The following is a 15,971-nucleotide window of genomic DNA, read 5'->3' as shown; positions in this document are numbered from 1 at the left end:
TAGGAAATTGGCAAAGCCAGGATTTGAACTGTGGCCATGTAACTCCAGAAGACCCTGGGGCTCCCAACCATGACACTGTCCTGCTTCTGAGGAGTCTACCGCTACCACAAGGATGTCTCCAGTGCCAGTCAACACAGCTTAAAGGGAAACTCATAGGCAGATCCTCTAATAAGCTAGACACTTGCCACATATAAGACATTATGCTGGGGACTTTCCAAACAATCTTATTTAATCTTCATATCAGCTCCACGTTCCAAAGTGGAATTTTGTTATGTGGGGAGACTGAGGCTGTAGAGAGGATAGAAATTCTCCAAGGTCAACAGAGGCCACCAAGCTGCAGTACCAACATTTCAACCCTTGCCATCTGAGTCATGAGCCCTCATTCTCCTAACAGCTTCCCTCAAGACACGCAGCACCACTAGGCTGCATTTGAAGCTCCTCACACTCTTGAATGTGTCCTCTCAACTCAGCTTTTAGTGGGATCCAGTCTCCATGGCCAGGCCTCACCTTCTGCTATGCCCGTATTTGCCACTGACCAGCAGCCAAAATGGGAGACTCTTAAACTTCAGGGTTCGACCAAGTGCTCTGTTCCCCCTGCTTCCCTTCATGGGTCCTGCCTGTGCGTGGTGGGCAGGGTGATGCTCTCTGGAAGCAAGGCCTCAACGAAGAAAGCCTGGAGAAGCAGGCACAGGGATCTGGGATGTGTCTCTATGTGTGGCTGGCACAGAAGCAGTCCAAGTCCTTTGCAACTCAGGGCACTGTGAGAGTTTCTGTTTACCTGAAACTGCCCTTTAAGAAGTGAGAGGCAGAGGCTGGCCTATCTCCTGCCATGACTCAGGCTACCATTCAGCACAGAATGGGGCTTTCTTGTTGCAAAAAGAATTTTAGATTGGCCAAGCCCCAGTGGCCCATAATGTTAGGGGAGTTGATGGCACCTCATCTGTAGGGGACTTGCTGCCTCAGGTTAAATAGGTCCTGGCAAGAAGCCTGGCGTGATGTACTTGCCGGTTCTTCAGTCTATTGGGTAGCACACATGGCTCCTTCTCTTCAAATAAAGAGTAGAATTCTGTCCCACAGCTGTCAGTCTTACAAACTTCTGCACAAAGGGGTGAAGTTTGGGACAAATGTCAACCTCAGGACAATCAATAGTGTCTCAAAATCAAATACCATTCCCTCCAATTGTTCCTACCTATGAAAAAGGATAGGGGGATATATATGAAAAAAATCTCTGGATAATCCACATTTCATTTCACTCTTTTTTTTTTTTTTTTTTTGAGATGGAGTCTTGTTCTGTTATCCAGGCTAGAGTGCAGTGGCACTACCTTGGCTCACTGCAAACTTTGCCTCCTGGGTTCAAGCGATTCTCTAGCATCAACCTCCCAAGTAGCTGGGATTACAGGTGTGCACCACCACACCCAGCTAATTTTTGTATTTTTAGTAGAGATGGGGTTTCACTATGTTGGCCAGGTTGATCTCGAGCTCCTGATCTCAGATGATCCGCCTGCCTTGGCCTCCCAAAGTGCTGGGATTACAGGCATAAGCCACCGCACCTGATCTCATGTCACTCTTTGAGTTTGAAATAAAAGGTATAGTTTTTCTTTGTGTGTATGCAGTTTTTAATAGCCCAGTTAATAAGTTATACTATCTCCCTAGAATACACACCACCTGGGAACAGACAAAGGTGGCTCTGATACCCAGTGTATTCTCTTAAACCTTCGAAGATCAATTACTCTATAGGTACCAGGCACTGTGCTGTGGGCTTTGAGGTGCTTCGTCTTATTTAACCCTTTAGCAAGCCTATGCCTATTCTCCAAGAGAGGAAATGGCAGTCCAAGAAGGCTAAGGGACAGCCTAAGCTTGCACATCAGTAAGAGCAAAGCCTGAGCGGTCTGCCTCCACAAGCTTTTAACAAGTATTCTCCGCTGGGGGTGATTTTTGCCCCGGAAACATGGTATGTGTGGAGGGATGCTGCTGGCATCTAGAGGGTAGGGGCCGGGGTGCTGCTAAACGTCCTACAATGCATAGGCCAGCCCCCACAGAAAGGACTGTCCACATTTCAGTGGTGGAGAGGTTGAGAAACTCTGCTTTTAACCACTACCTAGGGTGGCTGAGGATTTGTCCTCTACCTCCCAATCCGAGGTTCCTGCCTCCAGCAGAAAATGGGGAGAAGCAAGTCCTTTTCTCAGCTTCCTTTTGACTCCCAGGGTGGAGTCATTCTGACTTAGGCTCTCAACTGGGGATTCAGTCCTGGAAGAAGCAAAATGTGTTTGAGGAACACCTTGAGAATTAATGTTGAAGGAAGGGAAAAGAAACTGATTTGATGGTGGTCATGTTTGCCAGGTGCTAGACAAGATCCATTATAATTATTTATCTTTCAAAACAGCCCTTAGGCTTAGGAGAAACTAATATTCTCCCCCCAACCCCCTCCAGTCCTCCCATTTCTAAACCAGTGTGAGAAATGGAGGCTCAGAAAGGTTAGCATGCTCAAGGTCACATGGCTGAAAAATGGGACCCAGATTCTAACCCAGGATTCTCAGATTCCAAAGTCTCTACTTCCACATATTTGATGGTATGTGTATTTTTTAAGAAAATAATGAAAGCTATGCTGAAGGTAAAGTAGGGAGCGGAAATAAGAGCATTCAATAATTTCCCTACTTTCTAATTAAAAAGATTGCTTCTGATACCCCCAGAAAGCAATGACTATATACCATAGAAAGTCTACATTAGCACATGGGGTGTGGGTGAGTTGTTTATAATAAGACTTTTTTTTACAATTCTCAAGTCATATTGTTATCCATGATTTCATTCCATCTCAACAGTCCTGTGAGGCTGTTGGGAACCAATGTCCTCACTTTGCACCTGAAAAACTGTGCCTCAGAGGAGGGTAGGACTTGGCCAAAGGCCTTCAGTTACACTGGCTGTGGGCCTCTTGGGCCCACCCTGAGGGCATCTTTCCCTGCAGCTCCCTGCCAGGTTGGAGACGCTGACCTTCTTTGCTTACAAGCCCAGGTGAACTCAAGCGAACTCTGACTCACTAAGGGTTAAGCCACACAAACTCTTTTATGAGTGGTAACCACTTAATGTGCCCTGTAAAAAAGGGCCCCTCACCATGCTGGCTGCTTTCTCTTGAAAAGGGGGTACCGGCAGGGAGCCGTGCCATGCACAGGTCATCCTCTGGCGGGAGGATGGCGATGGGGCAACTGCCACCCTGTCATCTTAAAGGCATCTCTGGGGGTTGGAAGAAGTTCTGGATGCTTCCAGAAGGTCATGGTGGAAAATGACGTCGGCCCTAAGGAGAGGGGCTCATGGGCATTTGGCCACAGGTGGAGAACTGGTCTATACTGTTCTGCAATTGTTATTAAATTCTTTTTTTTTTCACTACTTGCTAAGCTCTCTACATGCATGACCTCATTTGATTCATACAGCCCATTTAGTTTGAGGTTGTTCCCATTTATCAGGTATGGAAAGTGAGGATCAGAATTATTTTGGTTAGACAGACTCAGCACTGTCTCAGGGTCACGCACAGTAAGCCGGGGAACTGGAATCTGAGCCTGCATCTCCCCAGTGCCAAAGCCTGGGTGCTCGGTCTCCACATCACCCTGCTTTCTGTTTGTCAGGAAGCATAGTTGGCCCAGGCAGGTGCTGCCACTGAAATGACCACTTTGAAACAACCCTGCAGGCAAATCCTTGTGAAACAATTTTAGAGAAGCCTTTCCCTGCCTGTCCTCCCTAAGCCTGGATGGCCAATCTCTTCGTGCGAATGGTCGGGGCTCTGAGCTTCAGCCGTTTCAGGGTTAAACAGTAACCTTTCCACTGCTTGTGGTTGAGCAAATGCTAGCAAGGAACAAGCCCAGCCTTGAGCAAACAAGAGACTGTGCCCTGTGTCCCCCCTCCTTCCCCCAGCCATCCCCTCTGGGGACTTGGAGATTTTCTTTCACCTTGAAGTTCCCAATCTGATTTCTTAGCTTTAGGGCAATTGCTCTACAAACCTGGATGAGAAAATGCCCAGTTATTGTGAAAAAGGAAAGATTTGACTTGAGTTTGTTTTCTTTGAGAATCAAAGAAGTTTTCAGAAAGGGAACTTACAAATCAGTATAGTCACCCTCTTCACATTTTAAATTGGGGAAACTGAGGCCCAGCGTTATTTCTGGTTCAGGTTGTCCCCAGAGCTAGTGATGCACCTCATCATAACACCTCCCATGTATTTGTGACCTACTTTGTGCTAAGTGCTCGAGGTACAGAAACTCATTTAATCTCCAACCAATGTATAGATGAGGTATGATTAGGTGCATTTTGCATATGAGGAAACTGGGGTTCAGAGAGGTTTGGTAACTTGGGTCAGTACTAACCTTAACTAGCAAGTGGGAAAGCTTGGAATTGACCCCAGTTCTTCTGGCTTCAAAGCTCCTATACATGGTGCCAGGACGTAGAATCCAGTGCTCCTATCTTCCTGCCCAGTGGCTCTTCACTGTTATAACATCCATCATCCCCACCCTGTCTTTCCTTCTCCACCTTCTACTTAGGCTGGATTCAGTCTTAATTATTTACCAAGCAACAGTGATGATGATGCTAATAATCATTATACATATTTGTGTCTAGCCTAGCTCAACCTTTAATCATTGCTCTCTCCCCAGCACCTAGAATAGTGCCCAGCCCATTATTGGGTTGATAAATATTTGTTGAATAAATGAATACATAAATACATTTGTATGCCTTTGGCAGACCCCTCTTCCCCCTCCACAGGCCCTACACAGAACCAGAGGAGCAGTAGTTAAATTAGGAGAAGGAATGCCCAGGGCTGAAAATACTCTGGGTTGGCAATTTTAATCCTGTGGACATTGGTAATACCTGAGGATGCAAAATTTCCCCAAAACAGGCAGAAAATTTTCCATGAATTGCTGCTATAAAGCTGAATTCCTCTCCCCACCCCAACATTTTATAAAGAGCAAGTGAATTTTACAGCCTCTGGGTATTGCCCAATAGCGATCTGGAAACAGGCTGCTCTTCGTTTGAATGACCGAATGCACGGTTGCGGCTCTGGTCTGCAAGGTGGAGAGTGTCCCAGTTGGGAGAAGGGACATTATGAATGCTGGACATTTGAAGACAATATTTCTGAAGTGTACAACGTTTACATTGTTATAAAAAAAAATCCAAAGAGTCCCACAGAAGAAATCTCTTCTCCCGAGTCCTTTACTGAGAAAATGATCCCGCAGACGAGGAAGCCACTTTTATTTAGGTCAGCTAGGAAACCCACTAAATTCTCCAGATCTCTAACAGGAGAAAAAAACTAGTTATAATTGTTGCCAGAAAGGAAAAATGTTTTCTTTATCAGAAATGGTCAGTGTCTGCCAGAGAAATCAACTGATTCTTGATATTATCACAAAGCTAGGTACTTGAAGAGCTCTATTAAAATATGACTGAGGCCCTCTGATGATCAGCCCAGTCTGTGGCAGATATCCACACTGAGGAAACCTGTTACTGGGTGTGCAGGTGTGACTGCTGTTCAAGTTCCCACACAGGTGCTGGGGCTGTGCTGCTACTGGCTTGGATTTTCATTGATCGAAATTTCACTTTAAATAAATTCTCCTTGGCATTTTCATTTTTGTAAAAAAAAAAAAAGAAAAAGAAAGAAAAGAAAAAAAAACCCAACACTTGGATGCCAGCCAGCCTCGCCCTGAGAGCAGGTATTTCATTTTCCTCCCGCTTCATTCCTGATCAGAGATTATTCATTTATGAATGGGTGGCTGTAAAAACTTGCCTCATGCATATGAAAATTGTACCTGGAAATTTTTAATTGCCGTGAGTTTTGCTTTTACAAAAAAGGCTTTGGCAATGGGTGGCAGGCGATGGGTGGAAGGACACATTCTCTTTATTTTTTTCCTAAATTTACCCTGTGATCTGCACTTTCAAATGGTATTTGTCCAAGAGGCACTGACTAAACAGGCTGTTTGATCTCCTAACAGATCATGATTCTGGAAGGAGGTGGTGTAATGAATCTCAACCCCGGCAACAACCTCCTTCACCAGCCGCCAGCCTGGACAGACAGCTACTCCACGTGTAACGGTAAGGGGGCCCATGGGTGTTGGTGTCACTGCTGCGTAGTGGGGACTCTTTGCTTTAATTCCTCTTCCAACCTGATGTTTGAAAAATATAGGCTTTATCCAGCAGGAGATGTGGGACAAGAAGGAATGGAGAAAACTCTCAATTTTGTAGTTCCCTACCGGCCCCCAGAGTTCCCACAAAAGCCCATTTGAGATATTCTATCATCTCCTCCCAAAATTCAAGGTTCTAGGATGACAGCCTGGCAGTGAATGGGGTAGAAGATGCCTAAAGGAAAGACTCCCTGTTGAAGCTTTTAATAGTATTTTGCTGGGATATCAAGATAGGCTAGGAGAGAAAGGGGTGTGTGTGTGCGCGCGTGCGCACGCACGCGTGTGTGCGTGCGTGTGCATGCACCTGCATGGATGTTAGGAAGGAGAGGGTTATACAGTTTAATCTTTCTTTTTCATCTTCCAGGAGAATGGGTGTTCTCCTTAGTGCTTTAACCTAGAACACATCTATTAGAAGAAGAGGGGACCTGGTGGTGTGGCTTATAGAGGGTTTGGTGATCAAGACTGTGGCTCCCTGTAGAAGCTGAACTGAACCAATTGCTGAATCAGGAACCCCACACCCCATTGTGAAGGCATCCAGTTTAGGCATTCAGCTGTGTATCCAACAGCAGCGAGTTTTAGGAGCTGTGGGCCTCTTTCCATTCCACACCCACCGCTAATCTCCCTGCCAGAGGCTCTCCTGTTCGAGTTTGCTTTAAAACGTGGAGATGGTTTGTTGGTGACCAGAGCTTGGGCAGCAGGAGTGGGAGGATAATGGGAGAGTTATTCTGCAGCAAGTGCTGATCCGTGTGGAGCTCCACCTCTTCTAATTTGGAATCCCAGTCAAACACAGTTGAAAGGGTGAACAGGTGACCTTCCCTTACTCGGTCACCTGTCCCCCCAAACTAATGTACTTTCTGGGCAGCTGCATTTTCTGCTGTGGACCTCGGATGCCCTGTAAAACTGAAATAAAACTGAAAGTCTTTGGCATCCCCAGGACCCTGGTCTCTCAATTAAGGCAACGTTTCTCCTGCTTGCTCTGGGGAAAACTAGGGAAATGTGTTTAGTGGGAAGTAGAACTGGGGTGCCTGCCACTTTTATTTCTTAAATCCCAGAGATCTCAAAGAAAACTCAGCTCTTGATCAAGACTGAAGAGGAAAAGGAGATCAGCTGAATGGCAAAGTGGATGTGAACTCATAGGATTTTTTATTGTTTCTCCTGAAACTTCAGGAATTTAGTGGATTCCATGTCTCATGCAGAATCTCACCAGTCAACTTCAGACAAAATTCTCTGATTCTCCCAAGTTTGAGCAACAAACACTAGCAGGGACTACCTTTTAATCTAGATCATATTAAGTTTGCAGAAGAGATTATTCTAGATGTGCTGTTAGGTTATTAAAAGTGCCTCTTGTTGGTGCCTCTTGTTGCCAAAAACAGAGCTGTACTATCATAGCATCACAATTATTTTAGAAAAAGGAAGATGAAAGACTTGGGGAGCCACAAAATATATGCCCCATCCATAAACAGCTTTATTTGTGAGGCACCAAAAATTGGGGGAGATGGAAACATCCAGCCCAAGGTCTGTGTATTTGGGACTATTTCCATATGATTAAATTTTTAGATTAGATTGTTCCAATCCTCCTCCAACCCCAACTATTGGCTTCCTCTTTAGAGCCCACATTGAGGTCCTGGGGCTGCTTCTGTTTGGCCATGAGGTCTGAGGAGTGAAGTGCATACTGTGAGTGATGGGTATTACTAATGGTGGTCACCTTTGTGCCCCATATAAACTTGACCTCCTGCTCTTAGTACTTCTGAGGTCTGGAAGCTGTGGATCAATTCTGAATGAATGAACAAGAAGAGGGATTGGTTCAGAAACATTTCCTCTTCGGTCTCTCTGAGGGTGTTGTGGGTTGGACCATGGGCGTTATGGGAGTCAAGCTTTTCTGAAGCCTTTAGCTCCTTGTAATTCAATAGACCAGCAACATCAGCATCACATGGAAGCTTGCTAGGAATGCAGAAACTCAGGCCTCGCCCCAGACCTGTTGAATCAGAATCTGCATTTGAACAATATTCCCTGATGATTCACAATCATATTAAAAGTTTGAGAAGAAATGATCTGGCATGACCTTGAAGAAAAAGTTAGAGACAGTTTTCTTGCAATACATTTTCTTCTACTGGTCCACCCTTGAGTTTGTGGGAATATCCATGTGTCACGTTGGGTTGGATTTCCCCTGCTTCAGCTTGGTGGGATGCAATAGCCTTTGCCCCTTGCCCCTGCCACTCACTTTTCCTGAAGGAGAGCTCCTTCCCGACCTCTATTTCCAAGGGAACTGTTAAGATCTCTCAGTCCTGTTCCATGCCCCCAGATGCGGGCTCTGTCTTTTCCATCACCCCAGAACTTCGGGCAGACTATGGAATGTTTTTTGAAGTGAGCATGAGTCACATATATAGACGGTTAGCACATATTAGGCTCAACAATATTTATGCAGTTGAATGAACGTCACTTCTTCATTGGTATCTGAATGCACCATCTTGTAAATGCACCTCCCAACTACTCAGATGCTTGCCTTGTGTCTTCTTCAAAAACATATTCCATTAAATAAGTATACGGTGAACATCTACTATGGCAAGGTCTCTGAGGTCATTTTTATAGGCGATACAAAGATAAGTAAAACAGTCTGTGACCTCAAGGATACAATTTACAAAGGAGAATAAGACGACACTCAGAGACTTGTAGAAAAAAGCAGAACATGACAAAAGCCATTAAGACAAATACCAAGCATGTCTCCTGGAGTGTCAGAGGACAGTGAGCCCTTGAGGCAAATTGGGGAACTGGTGATGACTTTATGGGGTGGTCAGAGTTTGAAAGATGGGTAGGAATTCAACAGGAGTGAGAGGTAGAACACAAGCTGAGCAGACAGAACAGCACAGAAAAAAAGACAAGAGTCATTGTGTACTTGAAGAGTTAGTGAAAAGTGTCAATGCCTAGCTAGGCAGTTTTACACATAATTTCAGTGGATGATGAGGCCTACTAAAGGTAACTGAGTAGGGAAGTGACATGATAGCTTTAATGACCAGGCTGGGACAGTGGGATATCAGTCCAGTTAGCAGATCAATAATCTGAACCACTCTGAGAAAAGCAAAGGCATCGTAGAGAAAAGAACCTTAATTTCAGGCCTTATTTTTGATTGCAAATGGTCTGAATTTGGGGGGGGTGTGTGTGTGTGTGTGTGTGTCTGTGTGTAAGACAGAAAAAATGGGAAAGAGTGAGTGAGAGAAAAGAGGAAGATAACTATCTAGGTATGGACAACGAGCTAATAAATTGCTGAAATGATAGCAATGCTTTAGCTTTCATGATATTTTACTTCGGGTGAGATAGGGAATGAGCTCCGAGCACTTCAGCTCTCTTGTCCTCATCCAGTGCCCAGGCGTAGGCAGCATGCTAGGGAGGACATGCAGATGCATTTCCGCTCCAGCCACCATGCCGGCACATACACGGACTGTGGTTGTGTCTCCAAGATATCTGGCAGCCAACACTGCATCTCTGTGTTGGATACTATGGCCAGAAACAGGCAGGGGTCACTCACAAGGCTGCCTCCTGTTTTGCAGTTTCCAGCGGGTTTTTTGGAGGCCAGTGGCATGAAATTCATCCTCAGTACTGGACCAAGTACCAGGTGTGGGAGTGGCTCCAGCACCTCCTGGACACCAACCAGCTGGATGCCAGTTGTATCCCTTTCCAAGAGTTCGACATCAACGGCGAGCACCTCTGCAGCATGAGTTTGCAGGAGTTCACCCGGGCAGCGGGGACGGCGGGGCAGCTCCTCTACAGCAACCTGCAGCATCTGAAGTGGAACGGTGATTTTCTCTTTCTGTGTCTCTCCCTACCCTGCTAGGAGCCAGCTGGAAGAACAGAAATTCTGCAGATGATAGGATTCTTTGTCAGGGACAAGAAAGAGTGGTCTCCCTGTCCTAAGACAGGGAAGTGCAAGGAAGATGAGAGGACAGGATTGAAGCCCAGGGTACCTGGTGTGTCTAATCCCTTATAAACGCCAATGTAATTTAATTCTTTCCTTATGGAGATAATTTTCAAGAAGACAAAAGCTGGCTAGGAATTCACAGAATATTTACTACCCTTGGAAAACATTTTCTTCTTTCCTTTGCAAACAGAGTTCAATAGTTTAACATCCAATCACTTGCTTGTTAAAGATTATCCTGGTTACTTAAAACACACGTGCATGCACGCACGCGCGCACACACACACACACACAAAACCAATCTTCTAGACCTAAGTTCTTAAGATAGGGCCCCAAGGGTGGGAAGAAGTTATATAAAATTAGATCTATGTTTGTGTTTTGGGTGGGGAAAAGACTCACTATATTTCAGCAGGTTGTTAAAAGGTCTGTGATTTAGAAAAATGGTTAGAACGTATGGTCTAGACACGTGTATGGGGAATGTTTCTGTGGTGGTTTCTGGAATTTCTGTTGCCCTAATGCCCCAGTTGTCTCTCTGAGGCTCCCCTAGCACAGCATGGGCCACCATTCCAGATGTTGTCCTTAAACGGTAGATTATTCATGCACGCACACGTCCTGTGCTGACATGTAAGACCTGGTAGGGTGGACAACTGACCTTCAGCATGGCTTTGACGCTGCCATAAGATTTCCCCGACAGTGGCTGTAAAAAACTAGCTCTTCTGAGAACTATGGGCATCCTGGAAAGTAGCAATATGTAAGAACAGGGAGTTGGCTTGTCTGCACTTGGAAAAGGCATTTATGTCTTGGTAGAACCCATGTTTAGGCAAGTAACCAGGGCTGGGGCAGCATGAGCTCCAGGGCTGTGAACCAGAGTCATACCCTGGCAACAGCCATCAACACTGAAGAGGACCTGGGGCTTTGCAGCAGAGCTTGTGGCTGCGGTGGCCATTTTAGATGATGTCATCCAGCTCCCTGGCCACGCCCTGCTTCCCACCCACCTCACATTGGTGGCTGCTCATATTTCTTTGACTAGAATCAAACCAAACAAGGCTTTATAAATAACCCTCAGGAATCTTCAGAAAGATCAGACTTACACTTGAAGAATTAAAAATATTTACCTCCACCTGCAATTAAATCCACTCCTTTAAAGCTTTGCCCTAATTGAGGCCTGAAGCAGGGAGGCCTGGGAGGTGCTGTGGCCACCTTAGACCTTCTGTCTCTGACCTCCCATGGCTTGTTCGGTCTCATGGCATGCTGCTGTAGCCTCTGAGTTCCTAGCATCCAGCCTGATTTCTCACTCTTTTGTTGTTTGCCTTTTTATAGACATTCTTTTAACTTACATTTATTGACTATTTACTTATACTAGGCACTGTAAGTGAATTAATTCATTTAATAACTTTACGACAAAGTAAATATTGTGCCCATTTTACAGGTGGGAAGACTGAATATCATAGAGGTTAGAGGCATGACTTCTGCTCCTGAGATGTTTAAAATCTGTCTGGGGAAGAAAAATACAGTAGATTTATTTGTGTATTTACATATATATATAAAAGCATACATATATATATGCTTTTATATATGATAATAGGAGAGGTATTGCAAGCAAACAAAGTCATGTGATGTGCACTGCTTGTATGTGTGCTGAAGCATAAATAAGAAAAGAATCACTGCATTTTATCCAGACATATCATAGATTGGATCTAATCATGATGAGTTTGATTAGATTTAAAATCAAGGAAGAATCAAGCTAGTTAAAATGGTTTTCCCTGTATTTTCATTTTCATATCATATCTTAGTATGGGCAAGCACGTTAGAAGTCATCTAGTGACCTTATCTAGTTTAATCTCATTGCAGATGGGGAAACTGAGACCCAGAAAGGTGAAGGGCACATACCTTCTTCATATCTAGCAGTGGAAAAACGGGGCTTCTGAAATTCTATTTCCACCATACTGGATGCCTTTAATATACTACATCAAATAATTGCTTCTAATGTAGTGTCTTAGATTCCTGATTTTCTGGGGCCAGGGACTGTAGGCTTGAGTTTGTAGAGGCTGACAGAGAAACCCCCTCCCATAAACAAACATAGGTGACCAGGTAGTAGGATGGCAGAGGCTCTGCAAAGAAGCCAGTTCTGTCCTAATTGAAGCATCCGGTTCTGGCTCCATCTGGGCCCTCTCTGACTATCTCAATCTGTCCTTCACAGGCCAGTGCAGTAGTGACCTGTTCCAGTCCACCCACAATGTCATTGTCAAGACCGAACAAACTGGTGAGTAGTAGTGGACAAAGGGAGACAACCTAGACAGGCAGAGCCCCGGGGAGGACAGTTGGGAGAGAGCAAGAGAGAATGTGGGAGTGTGTTTTGGCAAAAAACACAGGGAGGCCTTTTCCTTGGCTGTTCCCAATGGGCCAGCCTCACCATGAACCTCATTCCTCCCCTTGCCACCAGTGACTGCCACCTATTTCCGATTTATAGACTTATGGGGAGCCACACTTCTCTGCTTCCTACGGACTGGCCTACCATTATTAAAGAAAAAAGGAATAGCTGCTAAGCATGTGAATTAGGCTTTGCTAGCCCTGCCCTTCTCTTCAGAGGCCAGGGGATGGGCCACCTGGATGTTCTGTGCTTTACAGACCTGGCCTTGCCCTAGAGACTGATGCAGGACTTGGTCGGGAGGATGGCACCCCCTCCCCTGCTTGACCTGACAGATAGCCCCACCGGAGGAGCCAGGGAATACTGGAGAGGTCCCAAATAACTTGATAATTCCTCCTTGACCATCCAGACGTTCTTGTGTTGCCAGTTCAGAAAAGCTGAGCTGAAGGGTGGAGAAGAAGGTCCACCCTAGGAGGAGGGGAGAAGAAGCTCATAGAGGGGCCAACACCCCCAAACCTCTCTGGTTCAGTTTGTTTTCAGAGACAACAACAGGTGTACAAGGTGACCCAACAAGGAGAGAGGGTGTAACCCTAAGAGATTGGGCTTGGGGTGTCCAAACACGTAGCTATTAGTTAAAATACCAGCTAAATCCCTATGTCGTAAACAGGAGGACTTAGCCAGTAAGTCAGGTTTTATACCATTTGTGCTACAAAAACAAAATGAAACTCAGCCAGTGGCTTACACCCCAGCCCTAAAACTCAGAACCTAGCAAGGAGGGGAGCTGAGGGTAGCCTAGGTCTGTGGTAAGGAGAAAGCAGGAAGTTTCTGGTGAGGACAAGGTGAGAGATCTCACAGCTTTTGGCTAGCCAAGAAAGAGAATGCTTCTGTTGGAGACCAGCCCAGATCTGGGGGTTGTGTGGGAGTTGAGCTCCATTTGGGGTAGGCGGAGGGGAGTTCCCCTTGAATCTGAAATCTGAAGAGTCAATCAAAGTGAGACGTGCTTGTGCGTACTACAGCACATAGAAGAGAGAGAGAGAGAGTACGAGAGCGCTTCCTCTTTGTGATGGGGCTCCACTCTTAAAAGGTGCTTGTTTGATTTAGTAACACTGTCCGCCCGTCTTCTTTTTTTTTTTTGAGAATTTTATGTCTTCCTCTAAGCTAATTGGAAAAACCTAGAGGGAGGGGGCTGTCACCCAACTTGGATGGCAAATCTCTGTATTTCAGCAACTAAGAAACTGTGATAAGTCTGAGACAGACTAGACTCTTCCTGAAAGAAACATCATTAACGCTCCAAAGAAGATATTAATAGACAAAGATGCTTATTAATTATTTATTATACCTTTAAATCAATTTAACCCTAACAAGGCCTTCCCCTCACCACACCCCAGGGTAAAAATATTCTGGCGATTATGCAGTAGAATGTAAAACAGTGCCAAGCCGGGTTAGGAAAATTCCCGGGAACCACTGGTCTAGGACAGGTTCCCACTCTTGCAACTTCTCTCACTTCCCTAAAAATGTGATAGGTATAGAACACATGGATGAGGCCATTTCCTGAGGACGCTGAAAGGCAAATGAGACGACATTATTATAAAGTAACACGGCTGAAGCAGAATCTTATCCCTCGTCTCTGAGGACCACTCCTCACCCTCCATACCTTGTTGATGAACAGTGAGTTAGAAAACACAGCCTCTTCTCCCTGGGGAAAGTGATCGCTGACCATTCTCCTTCTCTATTTTTTGTAGACCCTTCCATTATGAACACCTGGAAAGATGAGAACTATTTATATGACACCAACTATGGTAGCACAGTAGGTAACTAACTCTCTGACACTTAAGGCCCTTTACATTCTTATTCTGTTTGTCTAATAGCCACAATGTTCTATTACGAGGTGGAGTGGGGGCTCTAAATGTCCTTTATCTTTTCATGGACACAGATTTGTTGGACAGCAAAACTTTCTGCCGGGCTCAGATCTCCATGACAACCACCAGTCACCTTCCTGTTGGTAAGTTGTCATCACATCTGAGGCTGGGTGTGCCTATGCTTAGGGAGAATTGGTGGGAATTACCAACAACCGACATTTCTGCCTTACTGGAGTCTTTCTCATTAAAGGGCTAGGAAAGGGATGGAGTTGCCGTTAGACAAGGTTTGCTTTTGAGGCAGTATTTGTACATTGAAGATGACCAGTAGGGATCCTCTCGGCAAAATGTTGGCCCCTGTGATACCAGTGACGTGACAATGAAAGTTGTTTAGGCTTTTCTTTCTTTTGAACGAAAACTTACTCTTGCAGTATAGCTGATGAAATTATTCATATTTGTGTATACTTATGGGAAATAAGGCTATTTTTAATTTTCAACAAACTACATCTGGCTTTAGAGAAAGAATACCCGATAGTGAAATTCAAAGGTCTGTTACCCTGTAGTGATGGTTTCTAGGTGAAGGGGTAGCCATTGGAAACTTCCAGAATCCCCACAATTACACTGTTTTGTCAGTTTTTAAGTCTAATTCTGATGACTCATCAGTGCTCTCTAATCAGTCAGAGCACCTGCATTTTATGAGTTACATTCATATTAGCTGCATTTGGTTAAGATTGAACGCAACTGGGGCTATCCATGCTTCTTAACCAAGGTTACGCTGGATGAGAAGGTTGGGATGTTGGGAGTCTGGGAGAGGGGATTTCAAATTACCACCCCCACCTACAAATAGGTTTATTGGCATGTACAGTGTGCGAACTGGTTGAAAGAGGATCTCATGGTTTCTGGTGATCTGGGTACAAACTTGTGGATCTCTTTGGGTCTATGAAATGGCACTTAGACATCATTCACAAGTGATAGCACCCCTCTCCTGGAATTGAATTTGGGGCAACTTCAGAACTGGGATTTAATTGAGTCTTTGTGAAAGAAATTAGTCTGCAACCCTTGCTTCCTATTTTTTTTTTCTGGTTTTGTTTTTGCTTTTGAGAACTGAAATAATGAAAGTTTTTGGTTTGAGGTTTTGTTTGGGTCAAGCCCCTTAAATGAGATGGGGCTGGGAGCCAGTGTAAATGCTTCTGGAATTGAGGTTAAGAGCTGAGGCCAGCGTAGCTCTTGCCTTCTCCTTCCCCCAGTAGCCCTTAGCATTATGTGTCACTTGAAATATTTGTTAAAATTAGGAAATACATCAAACACTGGCAAGGCTTGGCCATATATTTGCTCTTCTGGGGGAATTGAGCGAACAAGGGTCAAATTTCTGTGGCAATCGTTGCCACTCAGTCAAGACCATGGGTTTCAGGGCTGAGGAAACCTCCCGAGTCACACTCTGAGTTCCTCTGCAACTTCCTACGGTGTCACTTCCCACACCCTTCCATCCTTTTGGGTGGGTCTTTGGTTTATGGCAAAAGATTCCAGCTAAGAATGAAGCTGAACCATTCACTTCCTGAGCCTCAGGGGCTGGTAGGTCTTGAGGTACCCAGGAAACCAAAATGTCATGGCCACAGCTCTGCTGCCCTGATGGCGGGACATCCTCTTTTCTATATCTTGACTTACACCTTCTAGAAGCTCAAAAT

At 45.0% G+C, this 15,971-nt stretch overlaps 1 protein-coding gene across 11 annotated transcripts in view; it reads left to right on the top strand.

Annotated features, from left to right (window-relative positions):
- The window catches only part of EHF (ETS homologous factor), a 63,243-nt gene that overhangs the window by 37,432 nt on the left and 9,840 nt on the right, over positions 1-15,971 (top strand). For all 11 annotated transcript variants that reach the window (XM_064365033.1, XM_012452328.2, XM_012452331.2 and 8 more), the window contains exons 2-6: positions 5,964-6,063; positions 9,698-9,943; positions 12,263-12,325; positions 14,173-14,241; positions 14,364-14,432. In XM_064365033.1, the coding sequence (XP_064221103.1) occupies positions 5,964-6,063; positions 9,698-9,943; positions 12,263-12,325; positions 14,173-14,241; positions 14,364-14,432 (547 nt within the window). The remainder of the gene's footprint in view (positions 1-5,963; positions 6,064-9,697; positions 9,944-12,262; positions 12,326-14,172; positions 14,242-14,363; positions 14,433-15,971) is intronic.

This window comes from Aotus nancymaae, unplaced genomic scaffold (genome assembly GCF_030222135.1).
Source record: "Aotus nancymaae isolate 86718 unplaced genomic scaffold, 86718_ANA_hifiasm-v0.15.2.pri h1tg000059l, whole genome shotgun sequence".
NCBI classification, from domain to species: Eukaryota; Metazoa; Chordata; class Mammalia; order Primates; family Aotidae; genus Aotus; species Aotus nancymaae.
The sequence above is the reverse complement of the archived record's forward strand: the minus strand, read 5'-3'. Positions and strand labels throughout refer to the sequence as shown.